We start from the raw sequence: 20407 nt of genomic DNA on the forward strand, positions 1-20407 counted from the left end.
TTTGTTGTTGTAAACAATGTTAAAAATTAGCAAGGAAACGAACCATTTTCTGTCAAAAAATAATCTGAAGGTATCCCAGAATTTCTGGTATACCTCAGGTATCCGAGTGATCAGCTGATATACATTTGGCTTTTTTTTTATTTTGATTACTTATCGGGCTATTATTCAGCTTCAAAATAAAAAAAATTGCAAGAAATAAAGTCAAAGCGATTGTGCAAGTACTTTTCAACAATAAAAAAAATGTAATTTGCTCAAAAGAAAAAGTTTCCTCTTCTCAATATTTACATATTTTTTTAGTAGCTGCTTGAGCAAGCTATCTGGATACCTCTTTGTTCAAAAAGATATTCCAGATACGGGTATCCCAGATAGCCTATCCGATAGGTGTTTGAACGTGCCCAATGGTTCGGACAAATGTCAAACAGAGGAGCGTGTGTGAAAATGCGTGTGCTTGTATGTGTGAATCTTGATAAAAATCGAGATTCAGATTTTTGAATCTCGAAACTCGAATCCATTTTTTTTAGTCTTAAGCCGCAAATAGATCATGAAATCTGAAATTTCTCCACATTTTTCCCTCTTTTAGCTGTCAGATAAAAAAATCTGACTCTAAATCTCGTCAATAGAAAACGACATAAGAAAAAAAGTGATTGGATTGCTAGGGCTGTAAAAGTAATGTCAAAATAAGTACCAGCACGTAAACGCTACTTTTGGTTCAATCACATTTTTTTATGTTTCTTAAATACCTATCTCAAAACTTTGGACTGGGTGAATCATATTTGGTAATTCTTTTTGTATTGGAAATCTGGTGCCTGCAGTGCGGTCACATTTCAATTTTGTTCAGTTCTGGCTATAGAAACTATGAGAAAAACCATACAACCCAATTTTGATCCATATGGAAGTTGGTTTTGTGTTGGTGATAAAAATGATTATTACTACGTTAATTGTGTTGATTTGTTGTAATTTTTTCACACAATTTTATTCAGATTTGCAAAAAAACACACCTTTTTTTTATATTTTTTAGTAATAACTCATTTTTGAATTAAAATTTTACGGGAAAAATCTTTAACTATAAATTCTGACAACTGAAACGACACCGATACGAGATGCGAAATGCGCAAATTAAGTGTAGTGTATCATTTCGTTTTGTATCTCATAACTCATACATCAGATTTAATATTGAAATTGGAGTCTCGTCATTACTCGTATGTTTCGTATCTGGTATGTTTTGTATGTTTCGTTAATTCAGTACCAGTAACGAAACATACGAGTAACGAAACTGTTTAGAAAGTAACGTTTCGTTACTCGTTACTGAAGCAAATAACTCAGCAACCAGACCTAATGGAAACTTATGGTTTTCAGTTATAAATAGAGCTTAAAAGGACTTTTCTTTTGATGTCTCACTCGATGAATTTGGAAGAAATTTTTTAAAATCCTTTTTTTCGGCAATGGGTTAACCTTGTTTTTTTTTCTCGAAAATCCAAAAAATTTTACATAATTTTCTTTTACCCAAATGCATATGCCTGTTCATTGTAAACTCATATCAGTAAACCAAAACTTGTTTCGAGACTTTGGTTCGCAGATATCTACACACCATTGGGGCAAGTGGGGCGTTGCCCCCGACTGGAGACAATACAGAGAAGGAATCTTATTTTAAAAAAGTAACGAAGCAAAAAGTTAAGGTATTTGATATGAATCACTTCGGATACAAGACAGAAAATTCTTCATAATTATACCCTGCATAATGTATTGGTAAGCAGCCACTTAAAAAAAATATTTCTCAGAGGCCCTAAAAAAAATTAATTACTTTTTTGAAAGAAAAATTACATATTATCTTAGGGTCCCAAAAAATATTACTTGCATAGTCTTAGCGACCAAGAAATAACACATAATACATACGTGATAACGTCGCGTCGTAAGAAAACAGGTTGTGTGCTTTTAAAATGAGAAATTTGAAGGGTTATTTATTTCAAACAATCATAATTTACAAGAAAAAGCTAAAAAAAATACCTTTTTTCTTTTCTCATTATATTAATTTTTTAAATTTTAATAGCTCACAAAAAAAATTATAACATTAAAAAGCCAAAAATTTCTTCTAAATAATAATAAAACCATTTTAAATTTTTACAATGAGCAAAAAGTATTAAAATAATTTATTTAAAACAATTATTTTCATCAAAAAAAGCAAAGAAAACATGTAAATTTATCTTCTCACGCTATTAAATCCATTTTTTTTTAACAATCTTTAAAATTTTTTACATTTTTACACCATCTGAAAGCTTATTGTCTTAGCTAAAAATATATATATAGATCAAGTCTATGAGACATCTACAAAAAGAGCTAGATTTTTTTAAACTCAAATTTCATCAAAAAAAGCAAAAAAACATTTATTTTTATGTTCTCATGCTATTAAATGAATTTTTTCCCTTACAACCTATAAAATATTTTATACCATGTGAAAGCTTATTGTTTCACCTTTCAAATGACGTATCAATCTCATTTCAAAGATGCCTACAAGAGAAGTTAGAATTTTTTAAAGTCAACCATGTGGAATTTCCAGACTGAGATTACTGTACTTCCCACACTGGTGGCTGTTCATGGCGCAACAGATCTCCACTGGTGGTATGATGTTTTTCGCAAGTTTCTTGATTTAACATTGTGTGATGGCTTGTAGTTAGTCTAGCGTTATGTGTGATATACCAATTGAAAGGTAATTGTATCAGGATGCTCATAAATCTTTAATCAAATCAAATCTATCTGGTCTTGGTAAAAGGTTATAACCTGTTGAATTCTAAAATTTTATTTTGCCGTTATCTCAAAATTGTGTTTACGAAAATGATTGAAATTTTGCACACATATAGTCGTAGTCATGGTCTATCATTACTCCAAATATAATATTCCTCTATCTATTAAAGAAAAAAAGGTAAAAATAAAAAACGATGAAAATCGGTTAAAAACGGCCAAAAAACCTGTTTTTTAAAAACTTATTTTTCTCCGTATTTAGTCAAAACTCTTCTTACGATTCCAATTCCGAATAGTCAAAAACTACCCAAAAATACCCCTAAAAAAGTAGGTATTTTTCAAAAATTCATATTTCGAAACGCAGAGTGTTGGAAAAAAATCCGTATGAGACGCCTAATTTTTTTTTCCTTCATCTTTCACCTGGCACCTTTAGGATTGTCAAAAAAAAATTCCCCTACCCATAATCAACATTTTGTCATACCCACAACACCTGATCAACGTTCAAACAAAACGTTATAGCGGAGTTCCAGAATTTTTTAGAATTTTTTATTAAATGCAGTTATCCTTAAATCAGTCTCTTCTATCTATAACAAAAAGAATCAACTCTCTACGACCACGCGTTTAGATCTTAGCCCAAATTTCATCTTTCCGTTTTACCCATGTTTACCCTATTAAATGACGGAATTTTTAAAAATCCTTCATTTGGGTTAGGCTTTAGATTATTATCTTTCAAATAAGCTTTAGGAAATTTTTGTATCTCTAATAGTTTATTTTTAATTTTGAATTTAAATTTGTTGCCGCACTGCGAAAGTGCGAAAGTGGCGTCACTTTTTTGTGGTGGCTGCCATGGTTCATCGATTTATAAGACGTTATCACGTCAAAATTAGACATAAGTCCATTAAGTCCTTTATTTTAAATTTGATTTCGTAATGTTAGCTTGTATTTGTTTGGAAAAACAACGTTTGTATCATTATTCTCACCTATTAAGATGAACTCTAAAAAATATTTTATTCCATGATTTTAAATTTTTCAGGAGAAGAAAAAAACGTTCTATTTTCTTTTGAAATGCGTAGAAAAAATTATAAAAAATATATTCTGTAGAACTCTTGCCTAGCTACAAAATACCGTTTCGTTTTTAATTTTTGGAGCGATAGCTCAAAAGATAAAAAATAAAAACGCTTTTGGACTTATAATACTTTGAAAATAAACGGATGTGAAATTAGTTTTTAAATGGATATGCAATTTTGCTTTTAGACCCAGTCTATCAAACAATTGTATTTGAGAATAAAATACAATGTCCGGACTGCTTATTTAACTTTAAAGTAGCTTTAAACTTAAGATTTTCAGCCATTAATCTTATATACCATTTACACAAAAAGAAGCTGTTGTTTATTTTCAAAAGATGATAAGTCCTGGACTTATTCTGTTTTTGATACTAAAAAAATATTTCGCGTAGCTGTAAAATCGGATATAGATGGAGTAGATACTTCATATTTTAAAGACAGACGTGGTTATCCCTGGAGTACAAATTTAGTCAAAAAAACGAATTTTGAAAAAAAGTGGACTTATCATGTTTTGCAAATAAATGATTCAAATATGACATGCATAAAGGTGTTGCATACAGCAGGGGTACAACGTTTTGCACCACAAAAGAAAAAATAACTGAAAGTTTACGCCAAACCATCATTTGAACGAAAATTCGAGGGACATCCTAAAATTATTTACAGGATTTTCTTTGCATTTTATTGTTTTTTTGAACTCTAATGTAAAAATACAAATTGGCGTAGGTATTCCGCCTCCCTTGGAATTTCTTAAATAAATGTTCTTCTAAAGAAAAATTGTCTTGTATGTTTTTTGTTGAAATTCTTTCAATTCGATGAACTTCTATCGCAATTTCATCTTAAAAAAACACATCCACAGAGAGAAGCTTTGAAGTCTTATCTTTTATAACCATATAGTCACTCCGAACAGTAGTCGTAGTCGTCATCCAATTGTAAGTACATGTTTTTCTACAAAAAGCGAGGAGAAGAAAAAAAAACTTAAACAAAAAATCATTTCCGTTTGTTATTGAGACAGGATTTTCTTTCCAAAATTGCATGTCCTTGTGTATAGTCAAGACTAGACTATCCCGGAGAAAAATAATACACTCAATCATAATCCTTTTACAACATAATCTGTTATCCCAATCCACTTGACGAACAGAGAGGACAATCCAATACACTGGTGCTTCAGGAAAGAAGAGATCCTTGGAGCCAGTGTGTATGCACATCCTTATATAAAAATATATATCCAGCAAAAGTCGAACTATATACACGTGACATCCAGGACAGTAAAAGTAGCGAATGCATTTTTACTCTATACCATCCGGGAGACAACGATGGACAATGGACGAACTTATTTAGGAGAATCTGGTTCAGCTTGATTTTTGAATCAGCAGGATATTTCTCTGTGGACTGTGTGGACTCTCCTTTGGTATTTACCCCCTTCTTCATCCTGTTTATCTTCAACTGGGGAATTATTAAGGATAACACACCCGCATTTATCCCTCTCACATATGACTATATAGATAGACCTCGTCGGGCGAGGATATAAAAGTCATTCTTGTATTTTTATTTATTTTTGCATTTATCAAGAGTATATTCTTCTTGGATTCCAGGATATTCTAGGAAAAAAAAGGACAAAAGGAAAAAAAAGAGAGTTGGACTCTAGGTATACCTAATCCACTTTAGAGGATGTTAAAAGTCAGCCATTCAACCATGCTGAATACAAAACCCACCAAACGTTCGACCTAGTTTCCTATGTATACATCTTTTCTAGGATGACACTCACATATCTACATACCCTTCTTCCAGATCATATCCTTATTTTACTATCCCGCATTTATGTTTAAGGAAAAAAATAGAGAGATATTAAACTGAATAACTGAAACGCATCATCCAGAGTACCATATTATATAGGACCAGACCTCAGGCACTTTTCAGTTTGGTTTGCTAAGGAATCCCATGATATTTAATATCGTCTTTATCCTATCTCTCTCTGGCAAAGAAACAATGCTCCCAGGATCAACATGTGTGTGTCAACCACCCATTCAAGAAAATATGCACACAGCTCCATTCCAGCATATCGTTTCTTTCGTCTTATAGTCGTCCTTATATCCATACGTTTTGGCTTTAAAATGCAAAGCATATTCTTTCATCTTCCGGCAAACGAAACGAAGGATATGTATATTGACAAGTCAATAAAGGACCAAGACCAAGCGGCAGAGCAACAGCGGCAGATAAAAACCATTTAAAAAAAAAAAAAAAATGAAGCAAATCTTCCATAAAGGCCTCGTGTTCTCCTTCAGAAGAGATCCTGATATAGTGTGGGCTGGGTGGATTGGAAGGATATGCACAGAGTTTTTCTTCTTCAAAACCAGCGATATTCGAGAGAATGTGCAAATAAAATCCCATCTTTTAGCTTTGGCTCGTCGCCGTCGTCGTAGTTGTCCTCGACGTTCTAATATATAGTCGTAGTGGCTGCTTTTCCATTCATTTTTGAATATTTAAAGCAAAAGTCCTTTTGTTTTCTATGCAAATAACGTCACCCAGAGTGAATGTCCTGAATAGGGACAAAAACGGTGTGGGGGCCGGTGCGGTGGTGGGCGGTAAAGGATGATACTGATGTGCATGATAATAATGTCAACACTGTAATCCTTTTAAGGCTGAAAGTTTACTTTTTCCCTTGCCTCTCCACTTTATGGTGTCCTTTTATTTTTGTTTTATTTCTTTATTATGTATTTTATGACTTTCGTCCTGGTGATGTGAAGTTCAGACATCATCAGTGAGAGAGAGGGAGGCTCTCCTCTCCTTGATGAATCGGTCAATTTTGTGGAGTCCTTTTCCTCAATTCTCACTCCTCGCAGTCCTTCATGGCCCAAGTGTCCTTTCTCTTCTTGAAAACTTAATTACTTCGTGGAGACTGCTCAATTTTTGCAGCTCTATGATGTGGATGGTATAGGAATGGGGGCCGGTTCGTACAGTTTAAACTTGCTTTTTTTTTTAGTTAGAGATCAGCAGGTAGCGACATCTTTCGGTTGGATGCTCTCCTTCTGACGCCTTGAAGAGAGAGCTCATCATGTTGTTCTTTCATTTGGTTGAACGGTGGCGAAATGGCGGTGTGGCAGTGGCGGCGTTGAAAAAGCAGCGGTTGAGGTGGTGATAACGATGACAGCGACGTGATTGCAACGGTAGCGGCAGCCAGCAGTAGCGCGGTGATGGTGACGAGATGATGGCATTTCTATATTGACATTTGGCAAGTAGTGAGTGGAGTTTGGTTGAACGCGTTGACTTTTCTTTTAATGGAAAATGTGATGTTTAATTTTTCATCACTATACTACTTGGTTGCTGCCTGGTAGTTTGATGATTTTCTTTTTTTGCTGTTTCTTTTAGTTGTTTCCCGAGTCGTCGAAAAGGGAGATTTTTTATATTTTTATTTTTTTCCATTTTTTTTTTTTATTTTAAAACTTTTAACGCTGAACAAACTGAAAGTGGCAAATGCGGAGTTTTGCTTTGGTATTTGCTATTTAGATAAGATTCAAATGCAGCAGGAATTGGGTTAAAAGTGCATTTAAAAATTTAGGTTAAATAGATGCAAATGAATTTGAGTTTAAACGAGAAATATATGCAACGCTATATACTCGTACATTAATAATGTTATTTGTTTGTTTTAATTTTGTTAAAATGTGTAGTTTTTTTTTTATAAAGAAATCAAAAATTTAATGAATAGAAAGAGTTTTTTTTTTAGAAAAACAGTTTAAATTTTCTGAGTTAGAAGTTGTTTCATTAAGTGTTAAAGCGAAATAACAGGATTATGACATGGCAATTTTTCTGGAAATTGGAAATAAAAGAGAATTTGATTGATTCAAAAAATATATTCACCTGTTGAAATACACTTGTTTTATAAACATTCAATTTCATACCGTTGCAGTTTTTCTAATCGTTTTAACTGAGTTTTAGATCAACCCTTTCTCAGGACAAATTTCACGAGACTCCATCATTTATTTCATTTATCACGTTTATGATAAAAAGGAGAAGGTAGGTATCTCCTGTGGCGATGGTTAGTGTGATGGACTATAACGCCAGAGGTCTGGGTTTGATTTCCACACTGAGACAAAAGGGTACCTTTAAATAAAGTGATACTCACTTTAAATCACACCACCTTAAAATAAATAGGACTTTAGCTTATATAAGTGGAATCCGCTTAAATTGTGTTAAATTTAAGGTAAATTTCATTTAGGTATGTGAATTTTCATCTTAAAAAATCGACAAAAAAATAAAAATTTTGAATTTATAGTCAGATTGCAGCTTTACTTGCAGTTTATCAGTTTTTATTCAATTAAAACTTTTCCACATAAAAACAAGATGATTAAATTAAGTGGATTTCTTTTAAATTTGTGCATTCGAGTATAACTAAGATGATTTTTTGGCTTAATTTAAGACGGAAGTCATCTTGACCAAAAACCATGCAGGAATCCGATTAATTTAATGTGGAAACCGCTTGTTTTTAGGTGTTTTTTTTTCTCCGTGCAACCTCCACTACATACAAATATGTATGTTCAAAAAAAAAAAATTAAGAAAGTCCATATTAATATTTCGTGCTTAATTATATTTTTGAGTTGGATAGGAGTTTGTGAATGCGTATCAAACACCCTGTTATATACATATTTAATATTCAGTACAAATGTTGCATTTATGTCAAATGTAAGACTCGAAATTATTCATTTTATTATGAAAATGTGTTTAAATAAACAACTATTAACAAAGTCCGAATCTTTCAAAAGTAGGTACTACTTCAATGAGATCTTTGTTTATTTTGCTAACTTGTATAGATTGAAATATTTTTCGTACCTCTCTGTCTGGCTCTTCTAAATATCTTTTTTGTAAATGGCATACTCCATATTGTAAAAAAAGGAAAATAAAATACAACTGTTCTAACAAATAAAACTGATCGAAATAGTTTTTGCTTTTTTATTATCATGTTTTTGTTTTTACTGAAGAACAGAGCACACTATTTGCATTTCACAAAAAATAGTTAGTAAAAAATAACCTAATAGGTACCAATACAATAGGCACCGCTTTCATGTAGTAGATAAGCAATTTCGTTTGTTTGTTTTTAATATTTTGATCGAATTTTTTGTTTGGGTTCTGTTATTTTGAATAATTCGCTTTTGCGTGTGTTATTATAGGTACCTTAACTAGTTTTGTTCAGTTATGTCTAGTTAGTTTACTTTGTCACTCGAAGTAAGTAATGTCTAGTAAGTTAAGCTATTTGTTTTATTTATTTAAGAATACTCCACTTCATTAAAACACACCTGCAAGATTTAATGTCAATCAAAATAGAAAAATCCTGTTTCAAACGATGCACATAAAGTACCTACATAATTTCTGATACAAATTTTTTGTGAAACATGTAAAATTTATTTTTATAGGAAAAAAGTTTTCTGTTTGCAACATTTTTTTAACGCAAAGAAAAATCGCAAATATAATTGTTATAGGTAGGTACAGTAGGGTAAAGTTGCTAGTAGCCGGCCCCTTAAGGATTTTTTCTCATAAAATAAAGCACGGACACGTCAAAAACCAACATTTTCTAATAATTCTTGAAGCTAAATGTACTTTATCTATTTCTTTTTCGGCGAAAATAAAAAAAAATTGCACGACTGGGGTCGCACGTACTTGCTCTTATGCTTAAAGTAACTATAATGTTAAAGCTTTTCATTCAAGAAATTTAAAATTTGATATTTTGAAGAAATTTCATAAGTAGTATAAAAAAATCAAATCTGTTTTTATAATTAATTAAACTCCGTTTTAAATTATCTTAAAAAAATAAAAAATATGCCATTTTATTTCTTGTATAAAAAGGTATTTTTAGAAAAAAATTTTCGAAAATTGTAGGAGCCGTTTTTTAAAAAAATAATTTTTTATATATAAAAATTTTTTAACATTTTTCAAAAAAAAAGTTGGTATGCCATTTTGAAGAAATAATTAATTTACACATAAAAACTAAATTTCAAAATTTTTCATTGATTCGTTTTCAAAAAATTGATTTTTCAAAAAAAAATTTTGAAATATTTTTAAAAAAACCAAAAATGCGTTTTTTGAAAATTTTCTAAAATTTTAATATTATCTTTACTTACACATTTTTGTATAAAAATTTTCATTTAAATCGGGTTAATGTTGTACGAGATATTCAGAAACGAAAAAAACCGTTCTATGACAGGTACCGTTAATAACGCTACAAAAAATATTTTTTTTATTTAAAAAGTTGGCTATTATGTGTAGTACTACACACAAAAATTTTAATCAAAATCGTTAGAGCCGTTTTTGAAAAAAATTAACTTTTCTATTTCCGTTATATGGCAGGTACCGTTAGAGACAGACAGACAGACAGACAGACAGACAGACAGACAGACAGACAGACAGACAGACAGACAGACAGACAGACAGACAGACAGACAGACAGACAGACAGACAGACAGACAGACAGACAGACAGACAGACAGACAGACAGACAGACAGACAGACAGACAGACAGACAGACAGACAGACAGACAGACAGACAGACAGACAGACAGACAGACAGACAGACAGACAGACAGACAGACAGACAGACAGACAGACAGACAGACAGACAGACAGACAGACAGACAGACAGACAGACAGACAGACAGACAGACAGACAGACAGACAGACAGACAGACAGACAGACAGACAGACAGACAGACAGACAGACAGACAGACAGACAGACAGACAGACAGACAGACAGACAGACAGACAGACAGACAGACAGACAGACAGACAGACAGACAGACAGACAGACAGACAGACAGACAGACAGACAGACAGACAGACAGACAGACAGACAGACAGACAGACAGACAGACAGACAGACAGACAGACAGACAGACAGACAGACAGACAGACAGACAGACAGACAGACAGACAGACAGACAGACAGACAGACAGACAGACAGACAGACAGACAGACAGACAGACAGACAGACAGACAGACAGACAGACAGACAGACAGACAGACAGACAGACAGACAGACAGACAGACAGACAGACAGACAGACAGACAGACAGACAGACAGACAGACAGACAGACAGACAGACAGACAGACAGACAGACAGACAGACAGACAGACAGACAGACAGACAGACAGACAGACAGACAGACAGACAGACAGACAGACAGACAGACAGACAGACAGACAGACAGACAGACAGACAGACAGACAGACAGACAGACAGACAGACAGACAGACAGACAGACAGACAGACAGACAGACAGACAGACAGACAGACAGACAGACAGACAGACAGACAGACAGACAGACAGACAGACAGACAGACAGACAGACAGACAGACAGACAGACAGACAGACAGACAGACAGACAGACAGACAGACAGACAGACAGACAGACAGACAGACAGACAGACAGACAGACAGACAGACAGACAGACAGACAGACAGACAGACAGACAGACAGACAGACAGACAGACAGACAGACAGACAGACAGACAGACAGACAGACAGACAGACAGACAGACAGACAGACAGACAGACAGACAGACAGACAGACAGACAGACAGACAGACAGACAGACAGACAGACAGACAGACAGACAGACAGACAGACAGACAGACAGACAGACAGACAGACAGACAGACAGACAGACAGACAGACAGACAGACAGACAGACAGACAGACAGACAGACAGACAGACAGACAGACAGACAGACAGACAGACAGACAGACAGACAGACAGACAGACAGACAGACAGACAGACAGACAGACAGACAGACAGACAGACAGACAGACAGACAGACAGACAGACAGACAGACAGACAGACAGACAGACAGACAGACAGACAGACAGACAGACAGACAGACAGACAGACAGACAGACAGACAGACAGACAGACAGACAGACAGACAGACAGACAGACAGACAGACAGACAGACAGACAGACAGACAGACAGACAGACAGACAGACAGACAGACAGACAGACAGACAGACAGACAGACAGACAGACAGACAGACAGACAGACAGACAGACAGACAGACAGACAGACAGACAGACAGACAGACAGACAGACAGACAGACAGACAGACAGACAGACAGACAGACAGACAGACAGACAGAATTGCCGGACCCACTTTTTTGGCATTCTCCATCATCGTAATGTCATGTAAAATTGTTATCTCGAGTTCGATTTTTTTTACGAATCCTAAACTTGAACTAATAGTACCTATATCGCAAGTAAAAAATAGTTAATAATTGTTCGCAAAAATAATTTTCCCAAATCCGGCCTTTGTTTCCTATTTTCGGCCGTCTAGTGTCCCATCTCTGGCCACTGACTTAATCAAGTCAAGCTTATTGAATGTTTTCAATTTAAATTTTTGTGCAAAGTTTCGAATGAAATACTGTATAATTTTAACAGTCGATGAATGATCACCTAGTTTATTTATTAAGTCATTGACAGTTTAAGTAAGAAGGACATTGTTGCGTGTGTAATTTTGTTTAAACTATTTCTTTTTTATTTTTCGCTTAGAGGGTCACTGTGGTGTATGTGTAACTTTTTTTTTATGAACAATCTTGACGGTTAATGCAAATTTTGTTATTCTTGTGTTTTTAGTTTTAAAAATGTATACAGTGAAATAATAAGCACTACCAAATCAAATTTTTTTAACGGTAAAGAGCTTTGTTATAGCCCTAATTAACATATTCAAGAAATCATTTCCCCATAAGTGAAGGCGAATCTATAGGGTTAACAGCACCGTAATTAAACCTGATATATTAATATGAAATAAAAATATAACCTAAAAATAAAAACGATGATTTTAAAGTAGGGTATAGGGATAGGCTCTTAAGAATTTTTAATCCAGTATTTTATTTTTCCTCAATTTTTTTTTTTTTTCAATTTATATTTTCATTTTGATTTCATAAGACTTGTTTTTTTTTCCTCTTAAATTTTTGAATGACTGGAAAAGCCAACATATATATGAACTCCTTTCAAAAACATTTGCATAATCTCCATAATCTCTTCCAGGGAATCCATATCTCCTTTTTTTAAATTCCCTGGAATCCTTTTTTGATTCCCAAAGAGCAAAAACATAAAGAAAAATTCTTGTAATTTATCAAATTTCATAAGCACACAATCTAAAAATTCAGAAAAAAAATAACTGACAATTCAATTCCAGGATCCCTGTTGAGTTTCTAGGACTAAGAACTCTCCTGTCCATTTTTCTAAGAACTCTGGATATCACATAGTAATGAAGTAGAGTTTTAGGTGAAATGTCAAGTGAATTCAATGCAAAAAAAAAAAAACACTCCTACCCTTTTAAGGATAGATTTTATTTGTGTGAATATGAGTGTGTGCATGTTGGCGGAAAGGATAATAAATAACCCGATTCATCTGTTCGTTATCATTTTGACACGCATCCGGGAAAATTCATCCAACAACAACAAGCACACTCCGAATTCACAAACACATTTATCTCTGACGTAAAACACATCTATATCACTTTGTGCTGCTGCTGCTGCTATTATATTATTATTATTGTTATTCTACTCCCTTTTCATAAAAGGACGAATAAAATAAACACATTTATAGGCCTTAAAAAAGCATAAAGCAAACTAAGACCCCAAACCATGAGTTTTGATATCATTATTCAAAGGAATATGTCAAGATTCAAAGAGATTGTCTTTTTTTTTTGTTAACAAAAGGGAAGAATAAAAAAAGAATATTCCTGAAAATATGAATATTCTGGAAATTGTTCTTCTGGAAAATAACAAAAAAAAAAAAAATATTTGTCCAAGGTGGGCAGGAAAAAAGCTTAAAACATCATTTCGTTCCGGTTTAATTGTATCTAACTTTAACTTGAGTTGTACCTACACAATCTTTGTTTTCTAGGCTGCGTCTATGTCTAGTGTCTAGCCTTTGTTTAAAATTTCAGCTTGTTTTGTATCTTCTTCTCTCTCAAACCCAATACGATAATTATTTGTTGGAATAATTGGATGGATGGCTGAAAGAAAATCTCCAATTAAGGTCACCATCACTCCCAACAACCAAATGCAGGCAGAAATGTGCGCTTTAAGGATGTAATAATGGAAGAAGAGAAACAATTTTTGTTACATTTTCAGCGAAAAGAGAAGAGACACATCATTATGTTCGTCGACATCTTCATTATTAACATGTTCGTCGTTTGCTTTTCCAAAGAACAACGCTAACAATGATTTTTTTTTTGTTCATTCCTAAATTGCTGTTTTTCTTGCAAATATTTTTAAGGACATTATTTTGTTCCAAAGAGTTACTCAACTAAGTTGACCGCAGGTTATAAATTATTTCTACAAAAGTGAAGAACTATTGAATGAAAGGTCCTTAAAAAAAACTTATACTTATCTCATCTATCCCTTTTGTTTGACAGAAAAACAACTTTTAAAAGTATTTCTTTTTTATCATCTCAAAACAATAAATTTTTACAAATTCAATAAATGTCCTTAATAGAGACCAGCTTACTGCTATCTACCTATATCATAAGTTAAAAGGACTTATGTTACCATAGGAAGCAAAGACGACGATGATGGCGATGTCTGAAGAGACTGCACAGAATCACTGCCAGTTGGCTGATTTTCAAACAGCAATTATTTTCAATTTTTGCTCCCTTCATGGATTTTGTAACAATTTTCAAAGATCCACCACGCCACCACTCCCGCACACCAATAACATGCCATTTCATCCGAAGAAGTCGACTTGAGTTTTATTCTTTTTAAATATTTCCTTTTTACCCATCCGGGGCGGTGTGTAATAAGAGAATTAGGTTTTGTAACAATGAAACCTTTGGTGTGGTTTTTTGTTTCCTTTTTTTTTTTTTAGTTCAGTTTGACAATATCTTTAGTTGAATATTTTTTTTAAGTTAAGGTATGGTAAATTAAAAAAAAGGCAGGTTTTTATTCGAGTTTGAGATAACAATCACACTTGATATGACGCTGATAGAGTTTGCAATGTAGAGAGCTTCAGTTAGTGAAACAATTTTGATAAAATGTGCGCAATTAATGTTGTTAAGATTTTTATTTATTTTTTTTTTTTGCATAGACTAGTCAAGATCTTCTTATAGTTCAAAAATATCATTTTTCTGTCACTGATTTACTGGGCAATTAACACTGTGATATTTTGTAGCAGAGTGGAGACACATCGATTCTAGTTAATTTGAGTGTGGTGGCACCGTTTCAAAAACTTGGTTCAGGTTTTCGAGATACTCCGAAAATAAAATTTTGGGTCGGGACTAGTGTTGGGAACCATAGAATAAAAACTATCAAACTATCGATAGTTGTAAAATATTCACTCATTCGATAGTTTTAAATCATTCATTCACTTAGTTACTATTTTCATAATTTTTTTTTCATTCGAATTTATTTTTATTCGATAGTTTTTTCATCCGGATAGTTTTTTTTTATACGATAATTTTTTCATTCGAATATTTTTTTTTCGATTCGATAGTTTATTCGATAGTTTTTATTCGAATGAATAAATGAATGAATGAACTATTCGATAGTTCAAATCATTTAGTTACTAACTCTCGATAGTTCAAATGTATTTTGAAAATACTTCGTAAGCGACCGAAACATAATAATCTCTGTCGGAATAGCGTTAAACATGTAGGTAGCTGTATACAGGAATAGATTTTTGTAAAATGTCCCTCCTGGTTTTATTTTTTTTGGGGCCTTTCTTTATGTTTTCGGAATGCTTGGTTTGTGAAGAATAAAATATGAGAAAATTATCAACATTTAGGTCGGAATTCATAATCGTGATTCAAGTTGAGAAATATCTTAAGCATTCGCTCAAGCGAATCCTTATTCATAGTCATCACTGGATTCGAAATTTTTCTCAAGTAAACGTCTGAGAAGGCTTTTTTACTTGAGGAAACGCCTACGTTTTTTTCAGTCAGTTGACATTAAAACGCAAGTGTCCTTGCGAGCGTTTGTTTTTTGTATTTAGAAATTAAAATTTGTACCTACAAATTTTATAATAAAATAAATGAATGGCGAATATTTGAGTGGGACGACGAATTCGACGAGTATGTTGGACAAATATGATAGGAATGCTTTTTTGATGACAGTTAATTCAAATCAGTCAAATTTTCGAGTTTGAAAAAAAAATTTTCCTCAAGACAAGATTTTACTTTACTTAAGTGACAATCCTATTTTCTATTCCTTTGAGCGATTGCTCAAAATATTTCTCAACTTACTGGAGTTGAGAAAAATCTTAACTCGAGTAACGACTATGAATTCCGCTTTTAATGAACCACAATTATTTTTTATACGATTTATGCCTCAGTAGACCGTTGAAAAATTTATACAAATCCGAATTTTTGAAAAAAAAAAAAAAAAAAAAATACAAACAAAATTTTTTTCCCAAGTTCTACGGGTTTTCTGTCACACTTGTAAATGTCTTTTAAAGTTGAGTAAATGGTACCAAAGCACTATATTTACAAAATTATATCTAGCCCTTTCCGCTTATTTTCAAGGCCTACAGCCATTCATTTGTATATTTTTCTGGGAATTAAAAAAAGAACAGCATTTTATGGAGACAAATCTGGGTTTTTAAGGCCTTAATTAAAGCATGAAACCGCGATACCCATTTAACTTGAGTACGCATCGAAATACATTTATTTTTTATTTAACGGTCACGATATTGCCCTCTCAAACTTTGCCCACAATTTTTGTCAAATTTGAATTCTTCACATGAGACTGATAAAATAGGTACTTTAAGAGACGAGCTGGACTTAGTTATACTAAAACTGTAAGCAATAAAAAATATCCAAAAGAAAGAATGAACTCGTGCAACAGAGTTAGCTTTTTATATGAAGAGTCGACAGATGGGGATACAAATTTATATTTTACTGCCTTTTTCTCAAAATTGACCAAAGTGGACTTAAACGATTTTAACGATGGACTTTTCATTTTTTACACTATGTTGTATATGCCTTGATCTTAAATGAATCGATGAAAATGTTTTTCCAATTTAATATCGGTTTATGGCAAATACTTGAAGAAAAACATTTTTAAAAAACTGCCTCAATTCATTCCTTATCGAAAAATGAAAACTATTTGTTTCTATGCCTTCTAGGTTTTGAGAAAATTGAAAAATGAGGGACTTTTTTTTTATCACATTTATCTTTTTTCAATATATTTTTTTTTTATTTTCCAATTTTCTCATAACCTAGTTTTCATTGTTCGATAAGGAATTAATTGAGGCAGTTTTCTAAAAATCAGTCAATTTTGTATTTAAATTCGCAGCCTGGACAAAAATGAGTTTTTTTTTAATATTATTTTTTTGCTTATTTTTAACTTTGAAATCGATCACATATTTCAAAAACAAGTTTTTGAAATATATGGATTTACAAATAAGAATTGAATGTACAATTCTGCCTTTAGCTGCGTTTATTTGGAAATATTTATCTACTTTTTAGTACTTAAAACTACTTTGATCTACTTTGCTATACTGAAAAAGTAGTTCAAAGCAGCTTTAAGTACTAAAAAGTAGATAAATATTTCCAAAGGAACGCAGCTTTTATCATTAATAGCTGTAAGTGTTGCCGTTGTTTTTTAATATTTTTGTGTAAATGACTAAAAAAATATAATTTTTGATCTTTGTCAACTTATAAATTCTAGGTGGTTTAACCGAATCACATGTTTCATATATTTTTGGAAAGGTATAATTATCTTTTATCAGAAACTGTAAAAAAATCAAAAATGGGTAAAAAATTGACGAGGCTAGATTTTTTTTTCAAAAAAACCGTTTTTTGCCCCTAAACCGAGATTTTGTGGGTGTTACGGATTTTTTAAATACCGTTTCGTAATCAGTGCAACTAACTCTACAAAACGTAATAGGTCTCCGCCCACGTATATTTTGAAGCCTTCTTTTTGTAACACAGTGTTATCTTAAAATTATTTTGGAAAAAATGATTACTCTTACTATTTGGAGATAATTCTTATGTTAAGGAGTACGGATCACTAATTTCTAGCATTTTATAATTAAAAATAGACATTTTAAAAAAACAACCACGTTATTTTTTATTGCAAATGTGTGATACAACTTAGGAAATATTGAAAAATTCTATGCACAAAAAAAGGGTTGGAAACTCCTGATTACATATCGTGATTAAAAAAAAAACTAAATAATAATGTGTCGAAATTATCTTTATGGTTAAGGCTCTATGTTTCAAAAACATATCCATAAAGCTTTAATTCTTTAATTTTCAAAATATTCAACATGCCTGCTTAGAAAACCAAATTAACCATTAACTCAAAATAGACACATTTACCTACTTAGAAACGGATAAGAAAAAATAAAACATAACTTTCCAATGTCATCCGAATTAAAAGATAATAATTAGAAGTATTTGCGTCAATGGCTGATATTTGTTTTGCGAATTTAAGAATAGGGACCACCCCTAGATAAAAAAAAACACAAACTTAAGACAATCATGCCAAATTTGCTTCTAGGCTAAACAACAAAGAAAATGCAACCTTTAAAACCATCTGGCAATCAAATCAAATTTGAATAGAGTAAATAGAAAACTTAATTATGATTTTTAACTAAAACAAACAAACGCATTTTTTTCTTTTAGTATAAAAGAAAGCAACACTCGCTAATAATTCGCAAAAATGTTCGCGAATAAAATTATTTTAATATCTTTGATAGCCCTGGTGGCAAAGTCAAAAGCACTCAATTTAGGTGCTATTCAAAATTCCATTTCTCGTCGATGGACTGTTATAGTTGAGCTGGAAGAACCTCTTAAGTCATATGAAAAAGTTGGTATAACTGGCGATGCTGCCTTCCTTGGATCATGGTCAACAAGCCGAACTATCATGCTTAATAAAACTGAGTCTCCAACAAAGTGGATGGGAAGTATCAAAATTCCAACCAATTTCAAATCTTCAATAATGTATCGATTTTTTATTGGAATGGCGAATTCCACTGGCGGTGAACTACGGATTCACAAATGGGAAACTCACTTGGATGGCAGAACTGCTAATTTTAAATCAGGTAAAAAAAGCCTCGAGACCACAGATAGATTTGGTTATGTTGGAGATGTGAAAAAAGTTAATCAAGGCTGGTTGAACAGTGGCAGAATAGTGCAGTTAAATATCTTCAAAGATCCTTTAAAGCTAAAAAGATCATATGGTGATCGAAAGATGTTCATAAAAGTAACTCCTGTTGGCTACGATTCGATCAGCTATAATGCAGATCAAAAACTTCAAAGCTATAATGAATCTCTCGGACTTGCTCACATTGAATATGTTCGCGTTGAATACGGAAACAGTAAGATTCGAGTTCAACCAGATGATGGTGTTTCGTATGAAAAAGATGGCCATCTGATCTTCCACATTACGACAGGCGATTTGAAATATATCGCATTTAACTTCACTATAACGGCAGAAAATGAAGAAGACCCTGAGAAGAAGGACCTCATTGCCTATCAATATATTTATCCTGAGAATATAGATAGTACATCCGGCAACTTTCACTTCAATCTGATATCTCCAGTAAACAATCGAGATTTAGCTGGATTTATTAAACTTGGCTATTTAGTGATCAAACCTCTACCTACGCCCTTAAACTTCAAGAATGCATTCAATAATTACTGGCCAAAGAGTTGGAAAAACTTAGATGCACTTCATCGTGGAGTTGGACAAAGTTTTGGAACAGCTGAAAATGCAGCACCAGTTACCGAAAATACAATAAAAACAATGAAGGAAGCACTAATTCAGGGTGCTGACATGGTTGAATTTGATGTTCAATTGACTAAAAACAATCAACTAATGATCTATCATGATTATGTTACATACACGTCTAAGAAAGGAAAGAAACCAACGAAAAAAGAAGACCTTACTAAAGTGTTTATAGCTGATACAACTTACGAGGAACTAAAGAACCTCGAGACCTATCATTTTGTCAATGAAGAGCTTGTTAAATATCCAACTCACAATGAAGAAACTGATGAAGATAAACGTCTATTTCCATCATTCGAAGATTTACTTACCAAAGTCAATAAAAATCTTAGTTATGATATCGAAATAAAGCAACCACTTTATCACAGTTTCGATAAGAATGAGTACGTTGATATAATTCTAGATGTAATGTTACGTAAAGGCTGTGGTCGCTTAAGTATCTTCTCAAGCATTAACACCGATTTATTAACTTTAATTCAATTTAAACAAAATATGCATCCAGTTATGCTTATTGGTTATGCTGAAAATAGTGGTTTTGCAGATCCACGTTCGAATAATTTAAAAAATATGATAAGTGGTGCACAGGGAATGGAATGGCTTGGAGTTCTTCCGCATTCATCTTATTTCTTGTACGACAAAGGTGATTTAATAAAATTAGCAACGGATTTGAATGTGGAAATTATTCCTTGGGGTGTCCCTGAAACGAAGGATATGGTGGATTATTTTAAGAAATTTAAACCAACTGCTGTGATGTATGGCCGTGGTGATGAAATAATTCCTGATTCGAAGAAGAAGAATTTCTTTGAGAGCCAAAAGGATATGCCGGAATATTATGAAAAGCATTGCGCTTGTAGAAATGTCACAGATGAGTATGTTAATTAG

General features: G+C 32.9%; 1 protein-coding gene across 1 annotated transcript; it reads left to right on the plus strand.

The window, feature by feature from the left end:
- Positions 1-18457: 18457 nt before the first annotated feature.
- Positions 18458-20407, plus strand: LOC129919221 (putative glycerophosphocholine phosphodiesterase GPCPD1 homolog 2). The gene has a single exon (XM_056000075.1). It carries the CDS (start codon positions 18458-18460, stop codon positions 20405-20407), a length of 1950 nt encoding a protein of 649 aa, XP_055856050.1.

The sequence above is a fragment of the Episyrphus balteatus genome, chromosome 4 (genome assembly GCF_945859705.1).
Source record: "Episyrphus balteatus chromosome 4, idEpiBalt1.1, whole genome shotgun sequence".
Taxonomy (NCBI): domain Eukaryota; kingdom Metazoa; phylum Arthropoda; class Insecta; order Diptera; family Syrphidae; genus Episyrphus; species Episyrphus balteatus.